This window comes from Trichomycterus rosablanca, chromosome 11 (assembly GCF_030014385.1).
Source record: "Trichomycterus rosablanca isolate fTriRos1 chromosome 11, fTriRos1.hap1, whole genome shotgun sequence".
Lineage (NCBI taxonomy): Eukaryota > Metazoa > Chordata > Actinopteri > Siluriformes > Trichomycteridae > Trichomycterus > Trichomycterus rosablanca.
Window position 1 is genome coordinate 17868802 of NC_085998.1, and position 14834 is coordinate 17883635.

General features: G+C 38.6%; 1 protein-coding gene across 1 annotated transcript in view; it reads right to left on the reverse strand.

The window, feature by feature from the left end:
* The window catches only part of iqsec3b (IQ motif and Sec7 domain ArfGEF 3b), a 37899-nt gene extending 28204 nt beyond the window's left edge, over positions 1 to 9695 (reverse strand). The window contains exons 1-2 of the mRNA XM_063004503.1: positions 9295 to 9695; positions 2239 to 2313 (exon numbers count right to left, since the gene is read on the reverse strand). Coding sequence (XP_062860573.1) covers positions 2239 to 2313; positions 9295 to 9695 — 476 coding nt within the window. The remainder of the gene's footprint in view (positions 1 to 2238; positions 2314 to 9294) is intronic.
* Between the last annotated feature and the right edge of the window lie 5139 nt (positions 9696 to 14834).

The following is a 14834-nucleotide window of genomic DNA, read 5'->3' on the forward strand; positions in this document are numbered from 1 at the left end:
ACACTATTATTACACATGCAGAATGGATGGATGCAGTAAGAGAAATAATCAACAAGCCATTAAGAAGCCTGAAGACCAGAACAGAAAACAGCATGTTCTGCTGAAACGCTATCCATACGGTCAGCAAGAGTAGGAATGGACTTGACAGCCTTAATAACAGTTATAAAAATGTACTTCTATTATCATTAAACATTGTGTATGTTTTACTTGTGTTCATTCCTCTAATGTCACAACAGAGTTCTACAAACTAGGAAACTAAATTTGTGCATATTCATTTTCAATATGACGGAATTTTTTTCTAATTGTTCCACTGTGTTCCATGCCATACCATTGCTATAAAGTCAGATGCCACCAGTCCAGTAATTTACAATGTAAATGTCTGACGCCCTCTGCTGGTGAAGTGGTGGAATTTTATGTGGAGATGTGGTGCCAAAAACTCTCTCTGCACTGTTATACAAACCCCAGTTTTTCAAAGGTTGGGTAATTTTGGAAAATGAAACATAAACAATCTGTGATTTGTTCATTTTCCCTGATTTGTTCATTTTCCTTGATTTTTAATTTTTTTTAAACTAACACAAGTACAAGAAAAATATTTCCAATGTTTTCACTCACTCACTCACTCACTCACTCACTCACTCACTCACTCACTCACTCACTCACTCACTCACTCACTCACTCACTCACTCACTTTCTTAACCGCTTATCCAATTAGCGCTGAGGGCAGGCGCCAGAGCCCATTTCAGCCCCTCGATGGGCGCAAGGCACACAGCAACACCCTGGACAGGGTGCCAGTCCACCACAGGGCATACACACACACACATACACACACCCATAGGGCAATTCAGTGTCTCCAGTTAACCTGACTGCATGTTTTTGGACTGCGGGAGGAAACCCACGCAGAAACGGGGAGAACATGCAAACTCCGCCCAGAAAGGGGATCGAACCCGGGACCTTCTTGCTGTGAGATGACAGTGCTACCCACTGAGCCACCGTGCTGCCCCAATGTTTTTACTGACCAACTTAATTGAATTATTAAGCATTGAATTAATGCTACATATAAACAAATTTAGGATTACAAAACAGAATTATGATTGGGCATTTATCCAAAAGGTTACATTTTGGCTGCTTCAATCCACAAAAATTTAAAAGAAATACTGTATTAATCAGATAAAAATTCTGTTCAATTGATGCATCTTATAATTACTAAAGTTTGGGTCTCTCCTCCATAGAAAAAAGTTCAGTACACTGATACATTACACAGCTTCAGCAAAGTTGATGGCTTTATATTCTTATTTAATAATCTCTTAAAATCATAAAAATGTGTTCTAAAGCTTGTTATTTTGTTGACTTTGTTAATACAGTACACAAGACAAAAGCTTCTGCTGTTGGCTTTTTAAGGTTAAGGTTGTCATGTAGGCTAAATGTTTTTAGGTTGCTTAGAGGATAAAGCTTTCAAAATTACAGACAGTTCAACCATTTAGTATTTTTATTTATTGCTGTATTTTTTATATTTTGTATATTTTTTTCTATAATTTAAGTGTATCCCCAGAAGCCCCCTAAGTATTAAAGTACACACACACATACACAAAAGGGTGCAGTAGTCCTATTATTGAATACATTTTGCTAAAAGGCAAGCCAAAATCAAGGTTTAATACTGTTATTGTTTTCATTATTACAAATAATGCAATCGGAAAGTACTGTCTCAAATGTCACTTTCTGGCAGTCTAGCAATACAGCTAACTTGATTATTTACTGCATCCTCAAATACTTTAGTTTAGTTTTTACTTTACCTGGCATTGTGCCAGCATTTTGCAAACTTATGTTGGCACAAAGAATGTGATGTTTATGAATCTTAAATGTATAATGACACCCCATACACTTAAAGTAGTCTATCACGTAGTTGCTTTAGTCCAACATTCGCTTCCTCTGTTCATGCTGTCAAAAAACAACATGGAAACTATTTTACCAGTTACATGTACAAAAATTTTAATTAAATTTGAAACCACATACAGTTGGAACTTGGTTTTATTTAAAAGGGTAAAATTTATTTAAACAATTTCAATGTTATGCCTTCAGAGCTAAAAATATATCAGGTCAAATTAGACATTGCATAATGCAAAGTAACCATAAAGACCTTATATGTCTTAAAGGCCATAATGCATTTGCCATTTAACAACGAAGGCCAGGTACACACAAAACATCCACAAGAGACAAAAACACATTCTGTCACATCCTCACCTGGAGCAGCCAGTGGAATCACTTTCAGGAGCTTCAGGAGCTGGGCAGCAGAACTGGTGCAGGACAGTCTGACTCCTATATAAAACAGTAAATATGCTATTTAAATGCAATACAAGTGCAAGATGCTTCCACTAGTATGCAGCAAGATTAATAAATTCGGTGTACTGTGTACTATAGTATACAGTGAAATATTTTAGTTTAAAATTTAAAAAACACTCACATAGGTTACATTCTTGCAAATTTGTCCAGACACTTTTGTTTATTATGTATTATTTTGTAAATAAGGCTTATAATTAATTATAAGTAACTTAGCACTAATTAATTTTGGTTCTTTTTAAAGATCATCACTGCAAAAAGTATAGTCTTATCTCATGATATTTATATGCTATGATATTTAAGTTTTGCAAGTGTCTTTTACACACAAATATGTATTTTCAAACACAGTCATACACTCTCAAAAACACCAGTACTAAGATCCATTGCTTTTCTCACCCCAATGAATCCAACATCCTTGTGATGAATATTTGCAGCTTTTTCTTTTTGGCCAGACAGTCCTTGAAGCATCTAAGCATTTTGGCAAATTCCAATTGCACAATTATTTATTTTACAAAGGTTTTGACCATAGCCTGAGTTATATTTAATGTTAAAATCAAATTTGAAATAATTTTGACTAGTAAAAGTAAAATGACATTTTCATTTTGGTCAGAATACAAAACACAAATTGTGCACAGTGACATTTTAATTAAGTTATCCAAATATAAGTAGAGTTAAAATTTATTCATACTATGTCTGTTTTACCAACACTTATCCTATTCGGGGTCATGGTGGGTACAATTCACTGTGCAAAAGATAGGAAACACTCTGAACAGGTCGCCAGTCGATCGTAGGGCAAACACACACACTCACGCTTAGGGCAATTTTAATATCTCCAGTTAACCTAACCGGAGTTCCCAGAGGAAACCCACACAAACACTGAAAGAATGTGCAAACTCCACACAGAAAGGACCTGGACCGCTTCACCTGTGAATCAAACGCAAGACTTCCTTTCATTAAGGCAACAGTGCTACCCAACAAACCAACAGGCTGCCCAGTAAAGTTAAAATTCTGTTTGAAAAAACTCAAAAGAAGCTTACAATTTAGCAAAAGAAAAAGTTATTTCCTCCCTGGGGAAATATAGTGCTCTTCCAAGTGCACATAAACAAACACGTATGTACACATATGAGCACACATACAGTGTATCACAAAAGTGAGTACACCCCTCACATTTCTGCAGATATTTAAGTATATCTTTTCATGGGACAACACTGACAAAATGACACTTTGACACAATGAAAAGTAGTCTGTGTGCAGCTTATATAACAGTGTATATTTATTCTTCCCTCAAAATAACTCAATATACAGCCATTAATGTCTAAACCACCGGCAACAAAAGTGAGTACACCCCTTAGTGAAAGTTCCTGAAGTGTCAATATTTTGTGTGGCCACCATTATTTCCCAGAACTGCCTTAACTCTCCTGGGCATGGAGTTTACCAGAGCTTCACAGGTTGCCACTGGAATGCTTTTCCACTCCTCCATGACGACATCACGGAGCTGGCGGATATTCGAGACTTTGCGCTCCTCCACCTTCCGCTTGAGGATGCCCCAAAGATGTTCTATTGGGTTTAGGTCTGGAGACATGCTTGGCCAGTCCATCACCTTTACCCTCAGCCTCTTCAATAAAGCAGTGGTCGTCTTAGAGGTGTGTTTGGGGTCATTATCATGCTGGAACACTGCCCTGCGACCCAGTTTCCGGAGGGAGGGGATCATGCTCTGCTTCAGTATTTCACAGTACATATTGGAGTTCATGTGTCCCTCAATGAAATGTAACTCCCCAACACCTGCTGCACTCATGCAGCCCCAGACCATGGCATTCCCACCACCATGCTTGACTGTAGGCATGACACACTTATCTTTGTACTCATCACCTGATTGCCGCCACACATGCTTGAGACCATCTGAACCAAACAAATTAATCTTGGTCTCATCAGACCATAGGACATGGTTCCAGTAATCCATGTCCTTTGTTGACATGTCTTCAGCAAACTGTTTGTGGGCTTTCTTGTGTAGAGACTTCAGAAGAGGCTTCCTTCTGGGGTGACGGCCATGCAGACCAATTTGATGTAGTGTGCGGCGTATGGTCTGAGCACTGACAGGCTGACCCCCCACCTTTTCAATCTCTGCAGCAATGCTGACAGCACTCCTGCGCCTATCTTTCAAAGACAGCAGTTGGATGTGACGCTGAGCACGTGCACTCAGCTTCTTTGGACGACCAACGCGAGGTCTGTTCTGAGTGGACCCTGCTCTTTTAAAACGCTGGATGATCTTGGCCACTGTGCTGCAGCTCAGTTTCAGGGTGTTGGCAATCTTCTTGTAGCCTTGGCCATCTTCATGTAGCGCAACAATTCGTCTTTTAAGATCCTCAGAGAGTTCTTTGCCATGAGGTGCCATGTTGGAACTTTCAGTGACCAGTATGAGAGAGTGTGAGAGCTGTACTACTAAATTGAACACACCTGCTCCCTATGCACACCTGAGACCTAGTAACACTAACAAGTCGCATGACATTTTGGAGGGAAAATGAAAAGCAGTGCTCAATTTGGACATTTAGGGGTGTAGTCTCTTAGGGGTGTACTCACTTTTGTTGCCGGTGGTTTAGACATTAATGGCTGTATATTGAGTTATTTTGAGGGAAGAATAAATTTACACTGTTATATAAGCTGCACACAGACTACTTTTCATTGTGTCAAAGTGTCATTTTGTCAGTGTTGTCCCATGAAAAGATATACTTAAATATCTGCAGAAATGTGAGGGGTGTACTCACTTTTGTGATACACTGTATACACACAATGTAGTATGGGAGGTGCACTGGGGCGGATGCATGCTTCTAATAGAAGTAGCATTTCCATCATTTCAGCAACCTTTAGTCTGTGAAAGCCGCTATACAAATCAAACTTTTTACTACTAATATTATCTTCTCTCTGCCTTTTTTACACACATGTATAAAACGCTCAAACACGCACACAAACCCACACAAGCAGACACACACAAACACATACACACAATTTCTATCTCTAGAGTGGATTAGGAGGCAGCTGGCGGATCAGCTCTACATCCTCTGTGGGAATTTGACTTTAATGCTCCACTTGATGCACAGTGTGGGGCAGTGTGTGTGTGTGTGTGTGCATTTGTGTCTGTGCATGTCAGTGCAGATATTTATAAATGCATGTTTGCAAGTGCACTTGAATGCATCTGAAAAATAAAAAGCACTCATGTTTACTGAATTGTCACATTAACTTGACTGCATTCAGATTTGAACTGTGTTACATTTAGAGTCAGGGATCTGGCAAGTCAGTTTTGTTTTACTGCAGCAATGATGGCTTTAAGATGACTTATTTTCTTTAGTATACTTTCCTCACATTCTGTCATTCTATTATTTCCCTGTTCCATCACTTTTTAAAGCACTGCTGTTCTTAGGTAAGAAAATGATCTCTTTCTTTCTATACTACGTGTTACTACTGAAATGGATGAGGAACATATAAGATTAGCATAAAACATGCTGTATCATTCTGAACACGGAGCAGATGAGAGCTGTGTTCCAAATACCACCTAATGTACTAAATAGTCTTCTAAATTCGATTTTGCCTAAGGCGAGGCTACTGTTTTATGCACACTGTATAGGATTTTCTACGCGGATTGAGACACAGCCCTCCACTTTGCCGGTTGATTCGCGTTCTCTGTAATCCGGGTTCTTTTAGCTCGGAGTGCAGCCAGATACAGCGATTTTTTTTATATTATACCAAAACATTTCATGTTCAGTTATTGTTGCATTTTGTAGAACTGTCCTCATTCTTTACGGATTGTATTTACATTTTTGTAGACAGTTTATTTACACAGATCTTCACAGTGCAGTTCCGCTGTTCACAGACTCAAAAAGCCAATTAAAAGCACTATGATCCAAATGATGTTGTCACCACACTGTTATACAATTGCACCGGAAACATTCTGCACAAATTAGATATAACATTCCTTTTTGGAAGCTTCATCCCAGCAGAACATGAGATAATCATCATCTGTACCTGTCACTTGAATAAAGTTGCATTGCTCAAAATATCATGCCTGGTGCCAGCTATACCAAAAATTAAAAGGTCCAGGACAGAAGCATCCAAGACACCAACTGTATCACCCCAATGCCCAGATCAACTACAACCCCCAATTATGGAGGGACAAAGGTTGGGACAAAAAGTGTTTAAAATATTCAATCGCACCATTTTGAAACATTCCACAATAAGCAGGTGAATTGGTAACAAAAAGAACACTTCTCAGTGCAAGATTACAAATAATTTAGTTTATTTTTAATAATTCAGAAATCTCTGTGTATGGCTAGGCTAAAAACCGCTGCTGAATGTGCATAACTCGAGGTCTTAGATGGCATTGCATTAGAAACCTTTATGCTACTGTGATAAATATAGCCACTTGGACTCAGGAGTACTTCAGAAAACTCTTGTCACTTTAAACAGTTCACTGCTGCATCAAAAATGCAACCTAATACTCTTATTACACAAAGAGAAAGCCATACATCTATCCTAGGCAGAAATGCTGCAGGGTTCTCTGGGCCAGAACTCATCTCAGATAGACTGATAGTGAAAAGATCTTCTTTGCCCATACACACATTTCAACTTGTTTTAGGAAAAAAACCCATACTTTTTAATGTCTGAGATGAAAGACGAAAAGGACCATACAGACTGTAATTAGCGAGTGGTGCAAAAGCCAACATGTCATGATGATGGAGTGAATCAGTTTCCAAGGCATGATGAGTACCATTACCGCAGAAGAGCATATGGTAAACATGCCTCTGTCCCATCTTTTTCAAGTTTGTTGCAGGCATCAAATTTGATCAGGGGAAACACTGGAATTTTAAATTCTTCCTCTTTTCTTGTTTGATCTTCTTGTCCATGAATAAGATATATTGTTTGATATGCTGTCATTAATATAAAATACAATTGATGTATACTCATTTAAAAAGGAAATCAACTTTAATTGTGATGCAGTTAAAAAGAACATTTCTCAGTGCAGAATTGCAAATAATTTAGGTCTTTTATCATAGGGAATGTGTATTATTGAATAACGTTACTTCTATTATGGTAAATGGTTAGCTAAACCAACAAAAAAGTCTAATGCTGTCAGTTAAAAATGTCATGTAAATTAATTTAAATAAAAATATTTTAACACCTCATGGAATTATTGACTTAATAGCAGGGCAAGAGATCTGTAACAAACATGAGCAGTAAAGAGTGAGAGTTCAGACTGCTGATTTGTGACTCACCCTCACCCACCCTTATTGAGCATGCACCAGTTCTGGTAACATAACTATATGTAGAATGCACTGCAGTTCTAACATAAAAACTTTTTTTTAAAGTATTTAAACAATTTAAATCATAAACAGCTAAACTTAGTCTGACTGCATGTTAAACTCTGTGTATGTGAATCATATTGCATATATTTTGCATCATGCTCTAGTATAAAGGTACAACTCATCACATTAATACACTAATGTTGTTAGAAAAAGTTACTTTGTTTAATCTGAATGCTGAACTAGTGCTGTTCACGTTTATGTTTATCTTGCTTTTCTACATTAGCGCCAGGTTTGCTATGTTAAGTTGATTATCATTAAATAAAGCATAAAGACTTGTAATTATGAAACTCTATGAAAGTTATGTTTTTTTTTTATCTGACACTTTTCAAAGGTATAATGTCAAATCTGTTATTCAGTTTTCTAATAGTCAAACTGCTAATAGGGTCTAAAATTACTTAGCAACTGGTTGTCAGTGGAGTGATAATAAAAAGCTGTTCGAGTTTTTCCAACCAATTAGCTTGAGTGCTTAGAACTACCTGCTGTATAATGTCTGCCACAGATCATGAACATGGAAAAATAGACCTGTCCTAAAGACTCTAATAGCATCAAATCTTTGCAGCTCAGGCGCAGAGTGGAAGTCTCTTATTATTAAGTATCTTAGATCACTATTCGGTATTGCTACTGCTATATGTATAACTATATACAGTGCTGAAAAGAACATCTAAAGTTTTAAAGACTTCACATTTTTTCACCACAAACAGAAAATTGAATTTATTCATCCTGAGTTACTGGTTTAACCTAGTCTTGTTTGTGGTGGGTCTGAAACATAAAAATACTGACCACTATACTCGACACATTCACACCTAAGGATGCCAATGCTGTGAGGAAATTGAAGTACACAGAAAAATCTACATTGAAATTAGTAGAATATTCCAAACTCCACACAGACATTAAACAAAGGCGAGGAGTGGCCCAGAACTTGGCCCAGGGAGTTGTGCGACACCCACACTACACTTCTTTTGCAATCTGATTTGAGTGTCTTAGTATTGGCTAATACTACTTTTAATTGCATATAACATCCCTGCAGTTACCATGCCAACAGTTTATGTATAATTTCAAAAGCATGAAGGTGGTACGATTTATGATATTTTAGGTATTATATTAAGGAGTGCAGTCAGTGATTACATGCATTCACAACATAAAATATTTCAGTTAATCTTATATGTTAAAATGTTAGATTCTTTGAATTTGATCTGGGCATGACTAATCTTTCTTATATTTTAAGGTTGATTATTTGATTGTATTCATTTAGGATATAGTAAATGCATTTAAGTAGATGTCACCAATGTGACCTATAAAAATAAAAAAAAATCCAAAGTAAACTTAAAAATAGAAGCCAGTTCAATTTTCCTTCTGGAGCCTGTACTTTAGGAGCACAATACCTTTTTTATGATGTTAGGTACCTACATTAATCTTACATTAGATGGTCTAAATATTCAAACATACACAGTTTGGATTTAGAATGGTACTTGGACGTGCAATGTGCGCTCAGTAATGTTATGTAATCCTAATTCCACGGCGTCAACAATACATAATTTAGTGTTAAAATAAAAAATCGCACCATGAATATATAATAGCAAGATTAACAGTGATTCGAATGACTTACTCTGAGTGCCTCGGACCAGACCGACATATAGTGGTGGACCTCTGTGGTACAAGAGACCGACAGCGCGAATCTTCGTGTGCATCCTCCGTGTTGGCACTAGTGGGCACAGCGGGCACCAGCTGCATGTCCTGTGGTGCATGACGCTCGGTTTGAGGAGGGGGAGTCCTGTCTCTGCTGACCACAGCGGAGGATGTGCGCGGAGGCACACGGGGCCGAGTCGGGTGCCAGTGTGTAGCGTCAAGCAGCCTTCGGTTTTCCCCTGCCAGGTCTTTTAACCTGCCTTCCAGCGTGTCGATGCGCCGCCGCTGGGTCTGAATCAGACCCTGCTGGTTCTGCACGATGGTGGTCAGCTCTTTCAGGTAGAGCACTGCCTGCAGAGGGTTCTCCAACAGGCTCGACATGGTGGTTGCCGAACGCGGCCAGATACAGAACCGAAACGGGAGCGCGCTCAGCTGCACGCTCGCCACCGCGTCCTGTTCGAATGGACTTAGCGAATGGCAGCGAGAGAGAGAGAGAGGGGGGGAGAGAGAGAGAGAGAGAGAGAGAGAGAGAGAGAGAGAGATACGCTATGTCCAAGGAGCACAAGCCGCTCAGAAATGACGCACAGACGCACATGACAACGATGCTACAATCATCAAATATCGTATGAACGTTAATATTATGAACTCTAAAATATTATGACGACTAAGAGTAAGAATAATAGTCTGATAAAATAATAGTATAATAATAAATATGGAGAGAGGCGACTTAGGGCAAGGCGACCCTGTTCACCAAGGCAATGCATGCCCCCTTAACGACAAATGCCTACCCCAACATCTGTGGTAAAGTTGAAAGCAAAAATATATTCAGACATAACAAATGGCAAAAATTCATTTCAGGCAGGTACCCCCGGACCCGGACCTCGACCTCGACCCCCCAAGCCCAAAAAAAATAAAAGCTTAAAAAACCTCTCGCACACACCAAAGGATATGGGTGATAACAGAACTTTTAGGAGCTGCTAACTGAGCTACTAAGCTAACTGTTGGCGTCACAAACACATTATTGTGTACTACATAGTGCACTAGATAGTGTGAAAGATAATAGATTTATGTTCCCTACATAGTGCACTAGATTGTATATTAGAAAATAATTTATGTTCCTTACTTAGTGCACTAGATAGTGTACTAGATAATAGACTTATGTTTCTTACATAATGCTTTAGGTAGCGTATTAGTTAACAGATTTAGGTTCCCTACATAGTGCACTAAATTGTATATCAGATAACGGATTTATGTTCCCTACGTAGTGCACTAGATAGTGAATTAGACAATTGGTTTATGTTCCCTACACAGTGCACTAGATTGTATATAAGATCACGGATTTATGTTCCCTACTTAGTGCACTAGATAGTGTATTAGATAACGCATTCATGTTCCCTACACAGTGCACTAGATTGTATATCAGATCACGGATTTATGTTCCCTACTTAGTGCACTAGATAGTGTATTAGATAACGCATTCATGTTCACTACATAGTGCACTAGAAAGTATAACTAGATGATGATTTGTGTTCCTTACATAGTGCACTAGATAGTGTATTACATAATTAATTATGTTCCCTACATAGTGCACTGAATTGTATAACGGATTTATGTTCCCTACATAGTGCACTAAATTGTATATCAGATAACAGATTTATGTTCCCTACATAGTGCACTAAATTGTATATCAGATAACGGATTTATGTTCCCTACATAGTGCACTAGAGAGTATATTAGACAATTGATTTATGTTCCCTACACAGTGCGCTAGATTGTATATCAGATAACAGATTTAATACGCGATCGGGGGAAAAAGTCTGTGTCGCCTGTGTGCGCGTGTGTGTGTGTGTGTGTGCGCTCTTGGCCGCTCGTTCCAGAGATTTTATCTGACTTGCGGGCATCAGGGAGCCGCTATGTATATGCGGGAGACTCCCAGAACTTCCGAAAGACTTGGGATGTCTGTATATTAGTTTTCTTCTACCCTTTTGTATTGCTCAAATAAAACAAAACTATCACACATTTTTCGTATACTGGTGCTGGTCATAAAATTAGAATATCATGAAAAAGTTGATTTATTTCAGTAATTCCATTCAAAAAATGAAACTTGTATATTATATTCATTCATTACACACAGACTGATATATTTCAAATGTTTATTTCTTTTAATGTTGATGATTACAACTGACAACTAATGAAAACCCCAAATTCAGTATCTCAGAAAATTAGAATATTGTGACAAGGTACAATATTGAAGATACCTGGTGCCACACTCTAATCAGCTAATTAACTCAAAGCCACTCTTGAACAAGAGACAGCGTCAGAAGCGTCTCGCCTGGGCTAAAGACAAAAAGGACTGCTGAGTGGTCCAAAGTTATGTTCTCTGATGAAAGTACATTTTGCATTACCTTTGGAAATCAAGGTCCCAGAGTCTGGAGGAAGAGAGGAGAGAGGCACAGAATCCACGTTGCTTGAGTTCCAGTGTAAAGTTTCCACAGTCAGTGATGGTTTGGAGTGCCATGTCATCTGCTGGTGTTGGTCCACTGTGTTTTCTGAGGTCCAAGGTCAACGCAGCCGTCTACCAGGAGGTCTTAGAGCACTTCATACTTCCTGCTGCTGACCAACTTTATGGAAATGCAGATTTAATTTTCCAACAGGACTTGGCACCTGCACACAGTGCCAAAGCTACCAGTACCTGGTTTAAGGACCATGGTATCCCTGTTCTTAATTGGCCAGCAAACTCGCCTGACCTTAACCCCAGAGAAAATCTATGGGGTATTGTGAAGAGGAAGATGCGATACGCCAGACCCAACAATTCAGAAGAGCTGAAGGCCATTATCAGAGCAACCTGGGCTCTCATAACACCTGAGCAGTGCCACAGACTGATGGACTCCATGCCACGCTGCATTGCTGCAGTAATCCAGGCAAAAGGAGCCCCAACTAAGTATTGAGTGCTGTACATGCTCATACTTTTCATGTTCATACTTTTCAGTTGGCCAACATTTCTAAAAATCCTTTTTTTGTATTGGTCTTAAGTAATATTCTAATTTTCTGAGATACTGAATTTGGGGTTTTCATTAGTTGTCAGTTCTAATCATCAACATTAAAAGAAATAAACATTTGAAATATATCAGTCTGTGTGTAATGAATGAATATAATATACAAGTTTCACTTTTTGAATGGAATTACTGAAATAAATCAACTTTTTCATGATATTCTAATTTTATGACCAGCACCAGTACATTAAAAAATTTGTAATAATTAGGCATTTGTAGCCTAGCGGTTAAGGTACTGGACTAAGCAGAAGGTTGCTGGTTCAAACCCCAACACTGCCAGGTTGCCACTGTTGGGTCTCTGAGCAAGGCCCTTAACCCTCAATTGTTAAGACTGTATAATGTAAGTCGCTTTGGATAAAAGCATCTGCTAGATGCTGAAAATCTGAATGTATTAATAATTGTCCTATGGTAACTGTTGTTAGGATACGCACACACTATATGACAAACAGTATGTGGACACCACTCCTAATTTTTGGCCATGAAAAAATTGCTTCCAACTTTTGTGGCAAGTTTGGTTAAGACTTTTTCCTTTACCCACACCTGTGCTTCTGTGCACAAAGCAAACTCCAAAGCAAGAGCTGGTCATAAAGAAACTCCAATGGTCTGTAAAGAGCTCTGACCTCAACCAAACTAAAAACATTTGGTATGTTGATTGTGAGCCAGGTCTTCTTGTCCAACACTTTCTTGTGGAAATCTTGTCTTTCTAGAAAAGTGGTGATTTTATAGCTAGTACTTCCCAGCAGTCAACAATTGCTTACCCTACTATTGACACACTTACAGTAATTAGTTGGAATTGAACCCACACCTTCTTGTGGAGACAAGAATCCTCATTGAGAAGGCTTGGAAATGTAGGTCTGGCACCTTCAAGCACTTTGCCTTTCTGGCACAAGTGTTGGATAGTAATATTTTACTATATACTGAGAAATGGAGGGTGAAATGTTGTTTCCCAGTGTATTTTGAGACAGAAGTAAAGTCTACTGTCAAAAGAAGGATTTGAACTCACGCATCCATTTGCAGACCCAAAACCTCATTAGGGAAAGAATCACACTTGAGTCTGGTGCCTTAGACCGCTCGGCCATCCTTACTCACAACAATAAGCTGAGAAATGGGGAGTGAAATGTTTTTTTCTATTGTATTTTGAGGCAGAAGTAAAGATAACTGCCTGGAGTGGGATTTGAACTCACTCCTCTAGTTAGAGACCAGCAACCACACTAGGTAAGGACTCACACCAGAGTCTTGCACCTTTGCCCGCTCGGCCAACCTGCCTTACAACACCAAGCTGAGAAATGGAGGGTGAAAAGTTGTTCTCTATTGTATTTTAAGGCAGAAGTAAAGATAACTGTCAGAAGTGGGATTTGAACCCACGCCTCCATTTGGAGACCAGAAACCTCACTAGGGAAGGAGTCACACTAGAGTCTGGTGCCTTAGACCGCTCGGCAAACCTGACTTACAATAATAGCCTGAGAAATAAAGGGTGAAATGTTTCTTCCTATTGTATTTTGAGGCCGGAGTAAAGTCTACTGTCAAAAGAGGGAATTGAACTCACGACTAGGGCTGTCGCGCTAACCGCAATTTTGAAATATCGCGGTATAGACCAGCCAACCGCAGGGCATGCCAAGCAACCGCAACACCGCGATATTCACGTTTTTTCTTTCTTTCTTCTCTTTTTTTTTATTGTTGCAGGGTCCATCTTGTTTTATACGCTTACATTCGTGCGTAATAAATGTTAAATAAATTCATAATGAAAATGAGCTAAGAGCGACATTTTCCCGCAACCTGTTCTCATGCGTTGCTGCTGAGTGTCAGGCTTTGTGTTTTAAAATGTAAACAATCGCAACAGGAATTATAGGCAAGTTTATTAATGATTAAATTGAGTTCACACTCAATAAATACTTGTAATTTAGACGACATTTAAACAGCCTTGGTGAACTAAAACACTTAATGACGGTTAATATGACATTGCAGCCTGCAGATTCTCTCTTGCTGGCTTGCTGGAATTATTTAAATGCATTTTTTCGTTGAATAAAAATGTATTGAAACTAATAATAACTTGAAATGTAGTATATATTGTTATATTAATTATACCTACTAAATAGATGGTTAATAGTGGCGCGATAACCAGGCTAGACTTTCTCTGATCTCTAAAGTCGCATGCAGGTACAGTACATCTACAGTGTATTAATGCAACGAGCACCATCAGAGAGGGTTTTAGTGCCGAGGGGAACATCTCTACCCCACTTAGATCCTCTCTAAAACACATCAGGTGAACATGTTGGTTCGTCTAGCGCGCATGATAACGCAGGTTTAAACTCTTACAGACTTTATTCTTTATTCTATTTTTTTTTACCATATTTTGATTAGATGTGCATTTAAAATATTTAGCCTAAACACTTTTTTTTTGTTTCACAGTGTATATCTAGCCTAGGCTAGAAGCTTATTTAAACCTTTTTTTAATAGAGAAAGGACG